The sequence below is a fragment of the Drosophila pseudoobscura genome, chromosome 4 (genome assembly GCF_009870125.1).
Source record: "Drosophila pseudoobscura strain MV-25-SWS-2005 chromosome 4, UCI_Dpse_MV25, whole genome shotgun sequence".
Classification (NCBI taxonomy): Eukaryota; Metazoa; Arthropoda; class Insecta; order Diptera; family Drosophilidae; genus Drosophila; species Drosophila pseudoobscura.
In genome coordinates, this window is record NC_046681.1 from 8,481,174 (window position 1) to 8,494,837 (window position 13,664).

Sequence of the window (13,664 nt, forward strand, 5' to 3'; positions counted from 1 at the left end):
AAACATTTCTCCAATGTATGTACATGCGGATCGAGGTTCATTGCAAAATGTGGGCCTGGCGCCCACTAACAGCCATCGACCTCGACGACCAACCAATATCTTAGTGAATGGAATAATACAATATTCCTTTTGATATGTATCTGGTGCTTGCCCAAAGCACAATGGAAATTCCCTGTAATGTTTATTTTTTATATACTCTTCTTTATTCAGTAGAATAATAGAAATCGCAATAAATAATTTGTACATGTTTGTTAAAGAGTGCTTTAAAGTCTAGATTTCTAGAGATTTCATTATTCGAACACTTTTTTCACATTTTCTGAAATGTTGATCTTCGCTTATTTTATTTTTTTCATTAGAGATCAAGACAGATATTTTTTTACAAAAGTTACCAAAAAGAACTATTGCATTTGGCAACTCTCCGCTTCGCAAGCAACAAATTTGAATCAGTTGAATGACAACCCTGACAAACATATGTTTTTGCGATTGTCTGTTTCTGGCATATTGTTTTGCGACGAGGTGGTAGCGCTGCCACATTTTAAAGTGAAAAAAGCGTGCGAAAGTTTCTGAATAAATTTTGCGCTAATAATTTGAGCAATGGCAGGACGTGGACGTCAAGGAAAGACTGGCACTCTTACGGTCGATCAATTGGCGGCGCTTGGCTATGTGAAAAACCTCCCCCCTGTACAGTCAGCGGTGCAGACAACATTTCCGCCGGTGATGAAAAAGCCCATTGCAGTCGAGGTATGATGAATCTACGAAAGAGCCCACTCAGAATTAATAATTTACTTGACTTGACTATATATCTCTGGCAGACAACAGCCGCAGAGGCCTATCAGCTGATGTGGAAGGCAAAGTTTTTGAATCGCATGCGGGACTCGCCGTATTACATTGTTTCAGAGAGCCAGGAAAATTCAGAGCAAAAGGTCGGTCGAGAGGTAATTAATCTTGTAAGTTTGTGTAATGGGCAAATAATTAGTTCCCCGCGTATACTTGCAGAAAGCTCTGGGGCAAGCGAAGGTGAAAAAGCTGCCCGAGTTCAACTACAAAACCATGCCCAAGGAACTAAACATGTCGAATACCAAGCGACATGGCGAGGATCCGCAACCCAAGTTGCTAACCAAGAAGACCAACATTGAAGAAAGTCTGAAAGTTCTAGAACAGACGGAATTGAAGACAGGCGACGAGCATGAGCAAGACGACGCCGAGAAAGAGCGAGACGACGCCGAGAAAGAGCGAGACGACGCCGAGAAAGAGCGAGACGACGCCGAGAAAGAGCGAGACGACGCCGAGAAAGAGCAAGACGATGCTGAGAGTGAGCAAGATGATGCCGAGAAGGAATCTGATATGGAACAGGACGACGAAATGGACGATCCTGAGGCCGCACTAGACCATGAAATGGATGACGAGAACGACTATGGCAATAGCTATTTCGACAATGGCGAAGACTACAGCGAAGAGGATGACAACCTGTCTGATGGCCCCGTCATATAATTAGCTAGTGTTGGATCTCTGATTAACTATGCTGCCAATTCAGATTTCAAGTAAAATATATAATTATAGGGATATGTGACTTAATCCAAATTCTTGAGGAGTGAAGGGGGGTTCTGCAGATGACTGGAGATGCAAAATGGGAATCCATCAGCCATGGATTTTGGCCGAGAACTCGCGAATCTAATGCTTCCAGCCCACACCAAAACGCCGGCACTGAGGATGGCATTGTATTTGGTGTTCTGCTGGCTGTACTACTCAATCCTTCCATTCACTATTTAGTGCTGGTGGTGGCCGCTTCCGAGGTAGGCAGCGCCGACACAAGCTGGAATAGCTTGGACGAACATAAGTTAGTAAATCTTTGGCCTGCCACGGTAATGGAAGGCTCAAACTCCTGCGCCTGTCTATGTGGGTGCTCGATTGCTCGAAAATTCCTACAAATGTTTAAACTGCTTGCTTGCCATTTTCTCCACGTCCTGCCATTGCTCAAATTTCTTGCTTGCTCAAATTACATTGCCTTTGTCTTTTTAAAGCAATTACACTTTAAATTGTGTTTGCCTATTTCAACTCACTGTATATTTCACTAGGCAACACTGGTTTTTTTATTGTTTTTTTTAGAGGTAGTGCTTTTTTCACATATGTATGTAGCTTAGTTAACATCCAGTGACCAGTCCTTCATTTTCATTCATTTTTCATTTTTCTCCCAGGGGAGAACGCCATAGACCCTCCCTATAGCCGCTTTAATTTAGAAGTGTCAAAGTCAAACCATGAAAGGAACCATTATTAAGTTCGGTGAAGTCGAGTGTATTGTTTTATATATAATTATGTACCTTTTTGTTCAAAGTGACCGCCACGATTATGCGCTATCGATTCCTAACAATACTGTGCAACCCTGCTGCTCAGAAGCGTATATCGATGTTCTTCTATCTCAGTCTCTTTGGAAAAGTCTCTCTAAAAAAGCGTCACTCTCTCGTATGTTCCTCGTGAACTGTGATTATAGTAATTATTTTTGTATTGTGCCACATAATAAAAGACATTGAACACTTCTCACCTTTAAAGGCTTTAAAGATATAAGACAAACATGACCTGACATAAGTGTTTTCGAGATTTGTATACAAAATTTTAAAATTCTACGTATTATACAATAGCCAAGATATATTGCATTAGGAAAAAAATTGCATTTTCATTTTCGTTCGACGGTTCCTGGTGCGTGCGCGCTGGTTAATTATCAATATAGCCCAACACTCTATAACCTCTGACCGCGGCCATGTGGCATACACCAGTCTACGGATAGAAAAATCACTATTACAAAAGAGCGAAACCAATTTTGAAATTTTGTTTCATTCCCACTGATAGAATATTTTGGCTTTAAAATGTGTAATTTTGCATACATAACCACTGTATTGAATTATATTTATGTTAGCATTAGGGGACAAGCAACCCCCGGCTCACTCGCCTCGCTCGCTCGCGCCAATATGAGTAAAATATAGTGATAATAAGAAAAAAGATCCGATCGGATCGGATCAGAAAAAACCATATATTTATTTATTCATTATTTTCGCTCTTAAAACAATTATTTTAACAAAATACTTGGTCCTTAGGGAACACGGCTATATACATAAATGTTTGTTATTACATAAATTTAAATGGAAGCTTTTAATTTTCCAATCCCACATCTTCCCGTATCACAGATAAATACTTGGGAACTCCGATGAATTGCGATAGTGGTAATGAAACGATAATTTCTTGACAGCCGGAAATGTTATCTGAACATTTTTTTTCTCTCTTGGAAATTGTGACGAACAGAGCGAAACGTGTGCAAATTTAATTAATATTTCATCAAAAATGGCAAATGAAAATACTTGCAAATCGTTCAACATTGGCGATCTGGTATTTGCCAAAGTCAACGGTTACATACCATGGCCGGCAGTGATTAGCAATGAGGTGAACTCAAAAAAAGCAGTACACTGTGCTTTTTTATGGCACGAGAGAGACTGGCTACAGACAAATTCAAGACCTCTTGCCGTACGCCGAAAACAAGGAAAAGTACTCCACTAAAGAGTACATGAAGCGAGCCGGCTTCCGCAAGGCAATGATTGAAATTAATAAAGTGGCTGAAGAGAAGGCCAATGGCCCAAAACATGTGGACGAAGAAACCGAACAGCAGCTAAAGACAACTGCAGCCGTTACTTCCTTCCAAGAGCCATCTCGCCCAGCAAACGTAAGTAAATCAGTTGAAGAAGACAATCCAAAATACAATACAAAATGATTTCTACACAGAATGAAGAAAATAACATGGTGTTGGTGTACTTGCCATATGGCAAGGTCTTTGGCATCAACATCAACCACAACAAGCCGGAGAGTTTTGAAAATGCCGCTGCGGAGCAGTCATGGATAAATGAGTCACGCAAAGAGGCCAAAGTACAGAAGGAGCAGATGTTGTCTGGACAACTCGATCCCAAATCGCTTCCAGGACGCATTATCGTTGAGCCTTCGCCCAATGAGACAGGCAGGAAGGAGGAACGGAAACTAATGAAGGATATCCTCAAACTTGAGAATGCTCTAACTATAGAGCGGGATTTCTTTGACCTATGTGCGAAGATCAGACAATGCTTGCCGCTGCGGCAAGCCCATGTGACTAAATGTCTAAAGAACCTGGGTCGATTAAAAAAATTGGAGTTGACCAAGGTAATGTTGCTGCGGCATCCAGAGAGTGTGGATACGCTGCGCAAGCTTCAAGGATATGTTGGCAATTTGAAAAAATGGAAGATGCCCCGTTCCGACAAGATTAAGTTTGAGGCACAGGCCAAAATCATTCGTCAAGAGGCCACGATCATATACGCGCGCTTCCCAAAGCTGTTCGACTCAGCTGAGACTAAAGACTTTTGGCAAGAGTACTGCAAGGAGGTCAAAATTTTCAAGGAAACCACTAAAAAGGTGAATTCAAGTATACGCGTCGCATTGGACGAGCGCATGTACAACAACCTCATTAAAGCCGGACAAGAAAATACTCCAGCGCCCGCTGAAACCCAATAAAACCAACTATACTGTTAAAGGTAAAAACATCAAATAAATTAATAACGAATATTTTCTTAAATTCATTTCTTTTGTATAGTACCCAGCATTTGTAGTTCTGCACAATTCAGCTACAGCTCAAGAAGACGACACCACCGTGGACAATGTTTTACTGCAAAATTTATAGAGTTGTATTTTGGATTGTCTTCTTGAACTTATTTACTTACGTTTGCTGGGCGAGATGGCTCTTGGAAGGAAGTAACGGCTGCAGTTGTCTTTAGCTGCTGTTCGGTTTCTTCGTCCACATGTTTTGGGCCATTGGCCTTCTCTTCAGCCACTTCATTAATTTGAATCATAGCCTTACGGAAGCCGGCTCGCTTCATGTACTCTTTAGTGGAGTACTTTTCCTTGTTTTCGGCGTACGGCAAGAGGTCTTGAATTTGTCTGTAGCCAGTCTCTCTCGTGCCATAAAAAAGCACAGTGTACTGCTTTTTTTGAGTTCACCTCATTGCTAATCACTGCCGGCCATGGTATGTAACCGTTGACTTTGGCAAATACCAGATCGCCAATTTTGAACGATTTGCAAGTATTTTCATTTGCCATTTTTGATGAAATATTAATTAAATTTGCACACGTTTCGCTCTGTTCGTCACAATTTCCAAGAGAGGAAAGAAAGTGTTCAGATAATATTTCCGGCTGTCAAGAAATTATTGTTTCATTACCACTATCGGAATTCCCAAGTATTTATCTGTGATGCGGAAAATTAAAAGCTTCCATTTAAATTTATGTAATAACAAACATTTATGTATATAGCCGTGTTCCCTAAGGACCAAGTATTTTGTTAAAATAATTGTTTTAAGAGCGAAAATAATGAATAAATAAATATATGGTTTTTTCTGATCCGATCCGATCGAATCTTTTTTCTTATTATCTCTATATTTTACTCATATTGGCGCGAGGCGAGTGAGCCGGGGGTTGCTTTTCCCCTAATGCTCAATGCCCCTAATTATAAATAATTCAATACAGTGGTTATGTATGCAAAATTACACATTTTAAAGCCAAAATATTCTATCAGTGGGAATGAAACAAAATTTCAAAATTGGTTTCGCTCTTTTGTAATAGTGATTTTTCTATCCGTAGACTGGTGTATGCAACATGGCCGCGGTCAGAGGTTATAGAGTGCTGTGCTATATTGATAATTAACCAGCGCGCCCGCACCAGGAACCGTCGAACGAAAATGAAAATCGATTTTTTTCCTAATGCAATAGTATATCTTGGCTATTGTATTGAATGAAAATAAAGGACTGGATATTAACTAAGCTATCTGAAATAAAAGGACTACCTCTGAAAAAAAAAGTGTTGCCTAGTGAAATATGCAGTGAGTTGAAATAGGCAAACACAATTTAAAGTGTAATTTCTTTAAAAAGACAAAGGCAATGTAATTTGAGCAAGCAAAAAATTTGAGCAATGGCAGGACGTGGACGTCAAGGAAAGACTGGCACTCTTACGGTCGATCAATTGGCGGCGCTTGGCTATGTGAAAAACCTCCCCCCTGTACAGTCAGCGGTGCAGACAACATTTCCGCCGGTGATGAAAAAGCCCATTGCAGTCGAGGTATGATGAATCTACGAAAGAGCCCACTCAGAATTAATAATTTACTTGACTTGACTATATATCTCTGGCAGACAACAGCCGCAGAGGCCTATCAGCTGATGTGGAAGGCAAAGTTTTTGAATCGCATGCGGGACTCGCCGTATTACATTGTTTCAGAGAGCCAGGAAAATTCAGAGCAAAAGGTCGGTCGAGAGGTAATTAATCTTGTAAGTTTGTGTAATGGGCAAATAATTAGTTCCCCGCGTATACTTGCAGAAAGCTCTGGGGCAAGCGAAAGTGAAAAAGCTGCCCGAGTTCAACTACAAAACCATGCCCAAGGAACTAAACATGTCGAATACCAAGCGACATGGCGAGGATCCGCAACCCAAGTGGCTGGCCAAGAAGACCAACATTGAAGAAAGTCTGAAAGTTCTAGAACAGACGGAATTGAAGACAGGCGACGAGCATGAGCAAGACGACGCCGAGAAAGAGCGAGACGACGCCGAGAAAGAGCGAGACGACGCCGAGAAAGAGCGAGACGACGCCGAGAAAGAGCGAGACGACGCCGAGAAAGAGCAAGACGATGCTGAGAGTGAGCAAGATGATGCCGAGAAGGAATCTGATATGGAACAGGACGACGAAATGGACGATCCTGAGGCCGCACTAGACCATGAAATGGATGACGAGAACGACTATGGCAATAGCTATTTCGACAATGGCGAAGACTACAGCGAAGAGGATGACAACCTGTCTGATGGCCCCGTCATATAATTAGCTAGTGTTGGATCTCTGATTAACTATGCTGCCAATTCAGATTTCAAGTAAAATATATAATTATAGGGATATGTGACTTAATCCAAATTCTTGAGGAGTGAAGGGGGGTTCTGCAGATGACTGGAGATGCAAAATGGGAATCCATCAGCCATGGATTTTGGCCGAGAACTCGCGAATCTAATGCTTCCAGCCCACACCAAAACGCCGGCACTGAGGATGGCATTGTATTTGGTGTTCTGCTGGCTGTACTACTCAATCCTTCCATTCACTATTTAGTGCTGGTGGTGGCCGCTTCCGAGGTAGGCAGCGCCGACACAAGCTGGAATAGCTTGGACGAACATAAGTTAGTAAATCTTTGGCCTGCCACGGTAATGGAAGGCTCAAACTCCTGCGCCTGTCTATGTGGGTGCTCGATTGCTCGAAAATTCCTACAAATGTTTAAACTGCTTGCTTGCCATTTTCTCACCCAAGTTGAATTTACTAATATTGTGACGACTTCACCACATCTGCTCTCTTTCGAGGATAAATCCGTGTGTCAATTAGCATGCAAAAATAATTGAAGACAATTTCTTTGGATAGGATGCGGAAACTCAACTCAAACTCAAAACTCAAGAAAGTCACAGCTCGAAACATTAGGCGTGAGACAAACCAGACCCAGATAGATTTTAATGCGAGCATGTACCATCTATAGTTTTATTCATTGTTAACGAAATACATTGTAATTTGTATGTAGGGTCAACTAGTTCTTCTGGAAGAAGATGCCTCTACAATAGTCTAAGCTACGTCACATAAGGAACTTGATATGCATGTGTAATACATTGTGTATGTAGTTTTAATTCTATAAATTTTGCAGTAAAACTTTGTCCACGGTGGTGTCGTCTTCTTGAGCTGTAGCTGAATTGCGCAGAACTACAAATGCTGGGTACTATACAAAAGAAATGAATTTAAGAAAATATTCGTTATTAATTTATTTGATGTTTTTACCTTTAACAGTATAGTTGGTTTTATTGGGTTTCAGCGGGCGCTGGAGTATTTTCTTGTCCGGCTTTAATGAGGTTGTTGTACATGCGCTCGTCCAATGCGACGCGTATACTTGAATTCACCTTTTTAGTGGTTTCCTTGAAAATTTTGACCTCCTTGCAGTACTCTTGCCAAAAGTCTTTAGTCTCAGCTGAGTCGAACAGCTTTGGGAAGCGCGCGTATATGATCGTGGCCTCTTGACGAATGATTTTGGCCTGTGCCTCAAACTTAATCTTGTCGGAACGGGGCATCTTCCATTTTTTCAAATTGCCAACATATCCTTGAAGCTTGCGCAGCGTATCCACACTCTCTGGATGCCGCAGCAACATTACCTTGGTCAACTCCAATTTTTTTAATCGACCCAGGTTCTTTAGACATTTAGTCACATGGGCTTGCCGCAGCGGCAAGCATTGTCTGATCTTCGCACATAGGTCAAAGAAATCCCGCTCTATAGTTAGAGCATTCTCAAGTTTGAGGATATCCTTCATTAGTTTCCGTTCCTCCTTCCTGCCTGTCTCATTGGGCGAAGGCTCAACGATAATGCGTCCTGGAAGCGATTTGGGATCGAGTTGTCCAGACAACATCTGCTCCTTCTGTACTTTGGCCTCTTTGCGTGACTCATTTATCCATGACTGCTCCGCAGCGGCATTTTCAAAACTCTCCGGCTTGTTGTGGTTGATGTTGATGCCAAAGACCTTGCCATATGGCAAGTACACCAACACCATGTTATTTTCTTCATTCTGTGTAGAAATCATTTTGTATTGTATTTTGGATTGTCTTCTTCAACTGATTTACTTACGTTTGCTGGGCGAGATGGCTCTTGGAAGGAAGTAACGGCTGCAGTTGTCTTTAGCTGCTGTTCGGTTTCTTCGTCCACATGTTTTGGGCCATTGGCCTTCTCTTCAGCCACTTTATTAATTTCAATCATTGCCTTGCGGAAGCCGGCTCGCTTCATGTACTCTTTAGTGGAGTACTTTTCCTTGTTTTCGGCGTACGGCAAGAGGTCTTGAATTTGTCTGTAGCCAGTCTCTCTCGTGCCATAAAAAAGCACAGTGTACTGCTTTTTTGAGTTCACCTCATTGCTAACCACTGCCGGCCATGGTATGTAACCTTTGACTTTGGCAAATACCAGATCGCCAATGTTGAACGATTTGCAAGTATTTTCATTTGCCATTTTTGATGAAATATTAATTAAATTTGCACACGTTTCGCTCTGTTCGTCACAATTTCCAAGAGAGAAAAAAAATGTTCAGATAACATTTCCGGCTGTCAAGAAATTATCGTTTCATTACCACTATCGCAATTCATCGGAGTTCCCAAGTATTTATCTGTGATACGGGAAGATATGGGATTGGAAAATTAAAAGCTTCCATTTAAATTTATGTAATAACAAACATTTATGTATATAGCCGTGTTCCCTAAGGACCAAGTATTTTGTTAAAATAATTGTTTTAAGAGCGAAAATAATGAATAAATAAATATATTGTTTTTTCTGATCCGATCCGATCGGATCTTTTTTCTTATTATCACTATATTTTACTCATATTGGCGCGAGCGAGCGAGGCGAGTGAGCCGGGGGTTGCTTGTCCCCTAATGCTAACATAAATATAATTCAATACAGTGGTTATGTATGCAAAATTACACATTTTAAAGCCAAAATATTCTATCAGTGGGAATGAAACAAAATTTCAAAATTGGTTTCGCTCTTTTGTAATAGTGATTTTTCTATCCGTAGACTGGTGTATGCAACATGGCCGCGGTCAGAGGTTATAGAGTGCTGTGCTATATTGATAATTAACCAGCGCGCCCGCACCAGGAACCGTCGAACGAAAATGAAAATCGATTTTTTTCCTAATGCAATATATCTTGGCTATTGTATAATACGTAGAATTTTAAAATTTTGTAAACAAATCTCGAAAACACTTATGTCAGGTCATGTTTGTCTTATATCTTTAAAGCCTTTAAAGGTGAGAAGTGTTCAATGTCTTTTATTATGTGGCAGAATACAAAAATAATTACTATAATCACAGTTCACGAGGAACATACGAGAGAGTGACGCTTTTTTAGAGAGACTTTTCCATCGATATACGCTTCTGAGCAGCAGGGTTGCACAGTGTTGTTAGGAATCGATATCGCATTATCGTGGCGGTCACTTTGAACAAAAGGGTACATAAGTTCCACTTTGGAAGTGAGAATTGTATGAACATTTCGAAATATCAGTTAATCAATATTATTATTCCATTGTTACCGCAGCCTTGAATAGATTTACCCAGTTTGCCAACTCAAGATTCCAGTATTATTCCGACCTGCATGTCTGGATAGTAGCTTACTTTTCCAATTACCCCCATGAGCTAGTAGAAAATTCAGTTTGGGGAAACCATTTCCCTAGTATTTTCCCGTCATATTCTTTTGGCTGTGAGGTCCCGCTGACCGCGAGACTTTTAGCTCATCAGAAACTACACAAAATGGTGTCATGTTTGGGGCTCACGTTCGGAGCTCACATGAGTGGGCGATGGATGTGGTTGTCACCTGGCGACAATACGTTGGCTTTCATCTGGATTGAAGTTCCCACGCCCAGCAGCAACTTTCTATTTATGCCATGGGCATCTATTTATTCTGAGCTCAATAAAAGTGTATAAATTTCTATGTCCAAGATAAATAAGTTTACCCGTGGAGGGGACCTTCGAAATGACTCAACATTCGTTATTCTTGGATCGATAAAATCTGCTAAATTTGTCAGCAACAAATGGAGTGTTTCTGGAATGATGACAAACAATTTATTTAATTGAAATTTTTGGATTTCCATAGTTTCCTTTTCAAGCTGTACCTTTAAGGAGTTTTTCGGTATACATATTTTTCAAAATGTATTCCAATTACCATATATTTTAACGGATCAGCGCCAACAGGAGTAGCAACAGCTTGCTATTTAAAAAAAAAGCCACACTTTCAATGAAAAAATAATCAATGTACATAGTCGTATAAATTTCACAGCATATAACCAGCAACAGTTGGCTTAAATGGAGCTGATCCATATCCACATCCGCTAGCGGAAATTTGCCAACTTTGTTGGACTTTCCTTTATAAGTATGGATACATATGTACTTCTATATGTATATTTTATGCGATACACATACATATATGGGAGATATATTCACATTTTGCACCTCTTTTTTCGGTGGTGCTGGTGGCGGCCCACCTGCTGGCTGCCGGCAATGTAAATAAGCATAAAATCCAATTTTCTGTTAGCTCCCTGCGTGTTTGCCAGGCTTCTTCGTGTTTTCCCAGGTTTTCCCATTTTTGGAGTTGCCTCTCATGTCTTGTCAGTTGTCGGGGGCCCACTTGAAGATTCGCAATCAACGCCGCCAGCAGAAGGCGGTGGGCAGGTGGGCAATTGACGGCACTGCTCTTTTGATCCAATTTCATTTGCCCTGACAGCCGAAAGCTCACTGAAATTCACCCAATTTGGGTCACCATCACCACAAGCACCTATGTAGGTTCGCTTCAACCTTAAAGCGGATGTGGCACATTGCGTAATACTTTATGATTGGAAGACAACATATGGGGCTGACGGCCACCTGACGGCAGACTTTTGCGGCTAATCTGAATAACATATGACCATAAAACATATAATCATTGCATATGTTACACATTGACATAATTGACTTGACAAATAAAAGGATTCGGAGGAAGTATGGGAAGCTCGTTTGGAAACAGCTGTGAAAAAATTATACGAATTTATCCTTGAATCTTAAAACTTAGTGTGTATCTTTATTTTACTACCCTCCTGAAAAGAAATATTTAAAAAGATTATTTTCAAGTTTCCATTGCTGAAGCAGCTGTTGCCAGACTCTCAAAATCGATTAGCATAAAACTGACAATAAACTAAACTTTTGTTAAGGCTGTTGCTGATTGTCAATCGGCAGCATTTCGTCGGTTCTGCTTGAGTTGAACGAATGCCGAGGAACATTTTTGGTGCGGGAAAACCAAAAAATAGCTGGGACAGGGTGTGGTGTTGCCAGCTAAGTACACTTTCGCCTGTCAAAGATTATCAGTTCAACTCTAAATTATTATGATGGCAATGCGGCTGCCACCACTCAAGTCCGCCCAGCAAATTACAGCTTCTTCTTCTTGAGAAGAGTACGGAAGAGTGGACCAAATGACCAAAAACGTAACTGGATGGTTGGCCATCCAATTTGGATTCGATTTTGTATATAGAATCATCTTTAATAAGACAAGTTACAAAGAAAGCTATACACACGAAAAAGTTGAGCAAAAATAAGCAAAAAATAGTTTTCGAAATAAAGATAAATGCTGATACACACTATAAAGAATTAGAAATAATCTCCTTATAATCGTAATACAAAAGTCTCTGAAATGATGTTTCCAAAAAGGGACTGTACATCAATTTGTTGTTGTGTTTTCCACGCTTATCTACATTTTTGGAGCAACATGGTTTGGGTGTTGGTTTTATGGTAAATTTTAGATTTTATTTATTTTTGCCAGATTCGCTTTCTTATTGTTTTTTGTTCTCTTTCACCCTCGCAGTCTTTTTCCTCGTGCAATTGAGTTGAATCGCGGTTTTATTTGTCCACATTTTTTTCCATTTTCCATTTGATTTTATCCGTTGTTCCAACAACTTGTTTGCTTTCATTTTGCCTTACTTTTGTTGCAGTTTTATCGGTTGGATTTCAAATCAATTATTGTTTTTATTTTCGACATTGCTTTGGGCGTTTTACGTGTACATTTGTAGTTCTAGTCTTTGGCATAAAGGAAATGACAGTTTTCCATTCACCCAGGGCCAGATGTCGGGAACATATGTTACATTCTACGATCCTACATTGTACGGAACCTAATAATAAGAGTGTTAAGAGTGCATCAAATATTCGGTAATTTTTAATAAATTCCCTCCTACTCATCAAAATGCTGGGTTTAACATGTTGCTGAAAGGATGGGATGGGATGGAATGGTCGGATTTTTAGAAATCCTCTCAACCCAATCCAATTTCGCCTCAAGAGCAGACCAACTAGGCCACAATTAAGTCATTGTATCGTCAAGTTTTTAATTGAAATTATGCGCAAATTACTATCCCCGACAAAGTGCATAAGTGTTTTGACTGCTAAAATGTGTCACCCTCCCGCCATCTTTCCTTAGTTTGATGTACGTACGGGTATGGCAGCCCTGAGAAACCCAACTGGTAATGACTCTGACAGACACGCAGCAGCCTTCCTGCGAGACATTGACGAGCCCGGCCACATTTTCTAGGCGAAACTTTTTCATTGCCCTCAGAGTGCAACTAAGTGGGAAGACCACTTATGTGGCAGGCACTGAAATTTAATAAGTCACTGTGTGTGTGTGTGTGTGTGTGAAAGGAAAATTAAATTACCTCTGCCTTGCAATAGCGACAGCCACATCTCCAGAGAGTAGGCCCTTGCCTATTCCCAACACATGCCTTGCTCACAACTTTATACGAGCTCTGCTTGAAATTGCCAATTGCCTAAAATGAAAATAAAATTTTGGCTGCCTCATCGCTCTCACTTTGTTGCAGCTTTAATTAAGTGTCAAGCGATGAAGACTTAAATGCGGTTGTCGTGTGTCAAAAGAACAACTTTCCATTAAAATAAAAGCGGCGCACTCAACAAATTTTCCATCCAAACTTAGTTCCCATTTAATAAGGGCATACTAGCGGCAAGTGGTGGGATTAAAGGATTCTTTGGAAGAACAAATCTTTAACCTTAATGATGATTATATTTTATACCTTATAGAGTCAGTATTTT

At 40.5% G+C, this 13,664-nt stretch overlaps 4 protein-coding genes across 6 annotated transcripts; 3 read left to right on the top strand and 1 right to left on the bottom strand.

Moving 5' to 3' along the window:
* The first annotated feature begins 428 nt into the window (after positions 1 to 428).
* Positions 429 to 6,951, top strand: LOC117183188 (glutamic acid-rich protein-like). 2 transcript variants are annotated; one of them, XM_033380286.1, is made up of 4 exons: positions 429 to 585; positions 5,962 to 6,117; positions 6,189 to 6,299; positions 6,373 to 6,951. In XM_033380286.1, exons 2-4 carry the CDS (start codon positions 5,971 to 5,973, stop codon positions 6,865 to 6,867), a joined length of 753 nt encoding a protein of 250 aa, XP_033236177.1. In that variant the 5' UTR covers positions 429 to 585; positions 5,962 to 5,970; the 3' UTR covers positions 6,868 to 6,951. The 2 variants fall into 2 exon arrangements, with proteins under 2 accessions (XP_033236177.1, XP_033236176.1); XM_033380285.1 differs by having other exon boundaries at positions 522 to 585; positions 6,189 to 6,311.
* On the top strand, positions 571 to 1,575 carry LOC6902488 (glutamic acid-rich protein-like). 2 transcript variants are annotated; one of them, XM_002132997.3, is made up of 3 exons: positions 571 to 741; positions 813 to 935; positions 997 to 1,575. In XM_002132997.3, exons 1-3 carry the CDS (start codon positions 595 to 597, stop codon positions 1,489 to 1,491), a joined length of 765 nt encoding a protein of 254 aa, XP_002133033.3. In that variant the 5' UTR covers positions 571 to 594; the 3' UTR covers positions 1,492 to 1,575. The 2 variants fall into 2 exon arrangements, with proteins under 2 accessions (XP_002133033.3, XP_015036561.2); XM_015181075.2 differs by having other exon boundaries at positions 813 to 923.
* Positions 3,239 to 5,408, top strand: LOC6902487 (uncharacterized). The gene is made up of 3 exons (XM_033380284.1): positions 3,239 to 3,709; positions 3,769 to 4,544; positions 4,604 to 5,408. Exons 1-2 carry the CDS (start codon positions 3,554 to 3,556, stop codon positions 4,522 to 4,524), a joined length of 912 nt encoding a protein of 303 aa, XP_033236175.1. The 5' UTR covers positions 3,239 to 3,553; the 3' UTR covers positions 4,525 to 4,544; positions 4,604 to 5,408.
* Positions 6,952 to 7,549: 598 nt separating the features above from the next.
* Positions 7,550 to 9,160, bottom strand: LOC117184102 (hepatoma-derived growth factor-related protein 2-like). The gene is made up of 3 exons (XM_033380283.1): positions 8,690 to 9,160; positions 7,855 to 8,630; positions 7,550 to 7,795 (listed from the first exon to the last, which is right to left on the bottom strand). The coding sequence occupies exons 1-2, from the start codon at positions 9,062 to 9,064 to the stop codon at positions 7,875 to 7,877; spliced, it is 1,131 nt and encodes a 376-aa protein (XP_033236174.1). The 5' UTR covers positions 9,065 to 9,160; the 3' UTR covers positions 7,550 to 7,795; positions 7,855 to 7,874.
* Between the last annotated feature and the right edge of the window lie 4,504 nt (positions 9,161 to 13,664).

Coding starts and splice junctions, on each gene's coding strand:
- LOC6902488 (XM_002132997.3), top strand. CDS start 595: ATGGCAGGACGTGGACGTCAAGGAAAGACTGGCACTCTTACGGTCGAT. Junction 742..812: donor AAAAGCCCATTGCAGTCGAG/GTATGATGAATC, acceptor TATCTCTGGCAG/ACAACAGCCGCAGAGGCCTA. Junction 936..996: donor AGCAAAAGGTCGGTCGAGAG/GTAATTAATCTT, acceptor GTATACTTGCAG/AAAGCTCTGGGGCAAGCGAA.
- LOC6902487 (XM_033380284.1), top strand. CDS start 3,554: ATGAAGCGAGCCGGCTTCCGCAAGGCAATGATTGAAATTAATAAAGTG. Junction 3,710..3,768: donor AGCCATCTCGCCCAGCAAAC/GTAAGTAAATCA, acceptor ATTTCTACACAG/AATGAAGAAAATAACATGGT.
- LOC117183188 (XM_033380285.1), top strand. CDS start 5,971: ATGGCAGGACGTGGACGTCAAGGAAAGACTGGCACTCTTACGGTCGAT. Junction 6,118..6,188: donor AAAAGCCCATTGCAGTCGAG/GTATGATGAATC, acceptor TATCTCTGGCAG/ACAACAGCCGCAGAGGCCTA. Junction 6,312..6,372: donor AGCAAAAGGTCGGTCGAGAG/GTAATTAATCTT, acceptor GTATACTTGCAG/AAAGCTCTGGGGCAAGCGAA.
- LOC117184102 (XM_033380283.1), bottom strand. CDS start 9,064: ATGGCAAATGAAAATACTTGCAAATCGTTCAACATTGGCGATCTGGTA. Junction 8,631..8,689: donor AGCCATCTCGCCCAGCAAAC/GTAAGTAAATCA, acceptor ATTTCTACACAG/AATGAAGAAAATAACATGGT.